This window comes from Oncorhynchus nerka, linkage group LG8 (assembly GCF_034236695.1).
Source record: "Oncorhynchus nerka isolate Pitt River linkage group LG8, Oner_Uvic_2.0, whole genome shotgun sequence".
In the NCBI taxonomy this organism is placed as follows: domain Eukaryota; kingdom Metazoa; phylum Chordata; class Actinopteri; order Salmoniformes; family Salmonidae; genus Oncorhynchus; species Oncorhynchus nerka.
In genome coordinates, this window is record NC_088403.1 from 11841653 (window position 1) to 11844152 (window position 2500).

Consider the following 2500-nt stretch of genomic DNA (forward strand, 5'->3'; position numbering starts at 1 on the left):
CTGTCCAGTAATATCCATCTATTCCCCTGACTGTAAGAACCATTAGAGAGGACACACACAGCACACTACACACACTACACACACAGCACACACAGCACACTACACACACAGCACACTACACACACAGCACACACAGCTTTGGCCACACAGCATTACATACAGGGCAGTATGTCTTTATAGCGGTTCTTCTTCACATTCCCTTCCTGCTCCCCGACGTTGGTGGGGTAGATCTTCTCTGTCCTGTATTTGGTCGATAATCTTCGTAATCTCTGCAGGGAGAAAAAACAACAAGAGAGAAAATGTTATTCATTCTGTGTATTTCTGTCTCCTATAGAGAGACATGTAGTGGAGAAGGAATACCCAACAACACCCTATTTCCTTTATAGTGCACTACTTTTGACCAGAGTCCTATAAAGGGAATAGGGAACCATTTATAGTGCACTACTTTTGACCAGAGTCCTATAAAGGGAATAGGGAACCATTTATAGTGCACTACTTTTGACCAGAGTCCTATAAAGGGAATAGGGAACCATTTATAGTGCACTACTTTTGACCAGAGTCCTATAAAGGGAATAGGGAACCATTTATAGTGCACTACTTTTGACCAGAGCCCTATGAAGGGAATAGGGAACCATTTGGAACACATCCGTATAGAGGGGCTTTAGTGTAGGATAGGATGAATGATTGATGGTCAAAAACATTTGCCCTACATTAGAGGGACGTGGTACAAGCCAGTCATGTTTCAGTGTCACAGGACTGGTTCCCAGAGAGTGTACCGTTGCCCACCCATGAGGTTAGGGATCATGAAGAGATCCTATTTGACTACGCTCCACACATTTCACACACCCCCTTCTCCAGCCCCTCTAACAGCCCTGCAGAGACCAGCCCACCTACACGCTATACAGTAGCTAACAGTTTAGGAATGCCCTCGTCCCCCTCGTGCAGCTCCACGATGGTTCCTCGCCCATCAGTACTTCCTATGGAGCTTCTCACACAACTCTCTCTCTGGCTTCATTGGGAACTACCAAACAGCACCCTTGATCTCCAAGCTGAGGCCCTTAATTCAACTCTGCCCTCTCCCCAGCTCGCTTCCAGCTCCGCTCTGAGGCCCTCTCCCCAGCTCGCTTCCAGCTCCGCTCCGAGGCCCTCTCCCCAGCTCGCTTCCAGCTCCGCTCCGAGGCCCTCTCCCCAGCTCGCTTCCAACTCCGCTCTGAGGCCCTCTCACCCAACATTAATTACAGTGACAGTGTGTCGTTCAGCTCCACTCTAGCAGGCCCCAGAGTCCTCAGGGACAGAGCAGTAATGAGACAGTGCTTCAGAACATTAGCTGAAGGGATAAACTACACACTCGTACATAGACACTAGAGGTTGACTAATTAATCGGAATGGCCGATTAATTAGGGCTGATTTCAATTTTTCATAATAATCGGAAATCAATTTTTGGACACTGATTTGGCAGATTGTTTTTGATTTTACACCTTTATTTAACTGGGCAAGTCAGTTAAGAACACATTCTTATATTCAATGACGGCCTAGGAACAGTGGGTTAACTGCCTCGTTCAGGGGCAGAACGACAGATTTTTACCTTGTCAGCTCGGGGGATTCAATCTTGCAACCTTACGATTAACTAGTCCAACGCTCTAACCACCTGCCTCTCATTGCACTCCACGAGGAGACTGCCTGTTACGCGAATGCGGTGCGCATTTGTGAAAATAGATTGTTGTTGCTCCGCTTCAAGCCTATCAACTCCCGAGATGAGGCTGGTGTAATCGATGTGAAATGGCTAGCTATTTAGCGGGGTGCGCACTAATAGCGTTTCAAACGTCACTCGCTCTGAGACTTGGAGTAATTGTTCCCCTTACTCTGCATGGGTAACGATGCTTCGAGGGTGGCTGTTGTCGATGTGTTCCTGGTTCGAGCCCAGGTAGGGGCGAGGAGAGGGACAGAAGCTATACTGTTACACTGGCAATACTAAAGTACCTATAAGAACATCCAATAGTCAAAGGTATATGAAATACAAATGGTATAGAGAGAAATATAAATAATATAAATAATTAATACTATATTAAGTACAACCTAAAACCTCTTACCTTGGAATATTGAAGTCACATGTTAAAAGGAACCACCAGCTTTCATATGTTCTCATGGTCTGAGCAAGGAACTTAAACGTTAGCTTTCTTACATGGCACATATTGCACTTTTACTTTCTTCAACACTTTGTTTTTGCATTATTTAAACCAAATTGAACATGTTTCATTATTTATTTGAGGCTAAATTGATTTTTATTGATGTATTATATTGAGGTAAAATTGAGTTTTTGGAGAATTCAGTATTGTTGTAATTGTCATTATTACAAATAATTATATTTCTTTCTTTTTTTAAACGGCCGATTAATCGGCACCGGCTTTTTTTGGTCCTCCAATAAATCGGTATCGGCGTTGAAAAATCATATTCGGTCGACCTCTAATAGACGCTACACACCCGTACAGACGCTACACAC

General features: G+C 44.2%; 1 protein-coding gene across 1 annotated transcript in view; it reads right to left on the reverse strand.

The window, feature by feature from the left end:
- Positions 1-2500, reverse strand: part of ptpn12 (protein tyrosine phosphatase non-receptor type 12) — a 97306-nt gene that overhangs the window by 52287 nt on the left and 42519 nt on the right. Inside the window, 1 exon segment of the mRNA XM_065021328.1 lies at positions 161-269. Within this exon segment, the coding sequence (XP_064877400.1) occupies positions 161-269 (109 nt within the window).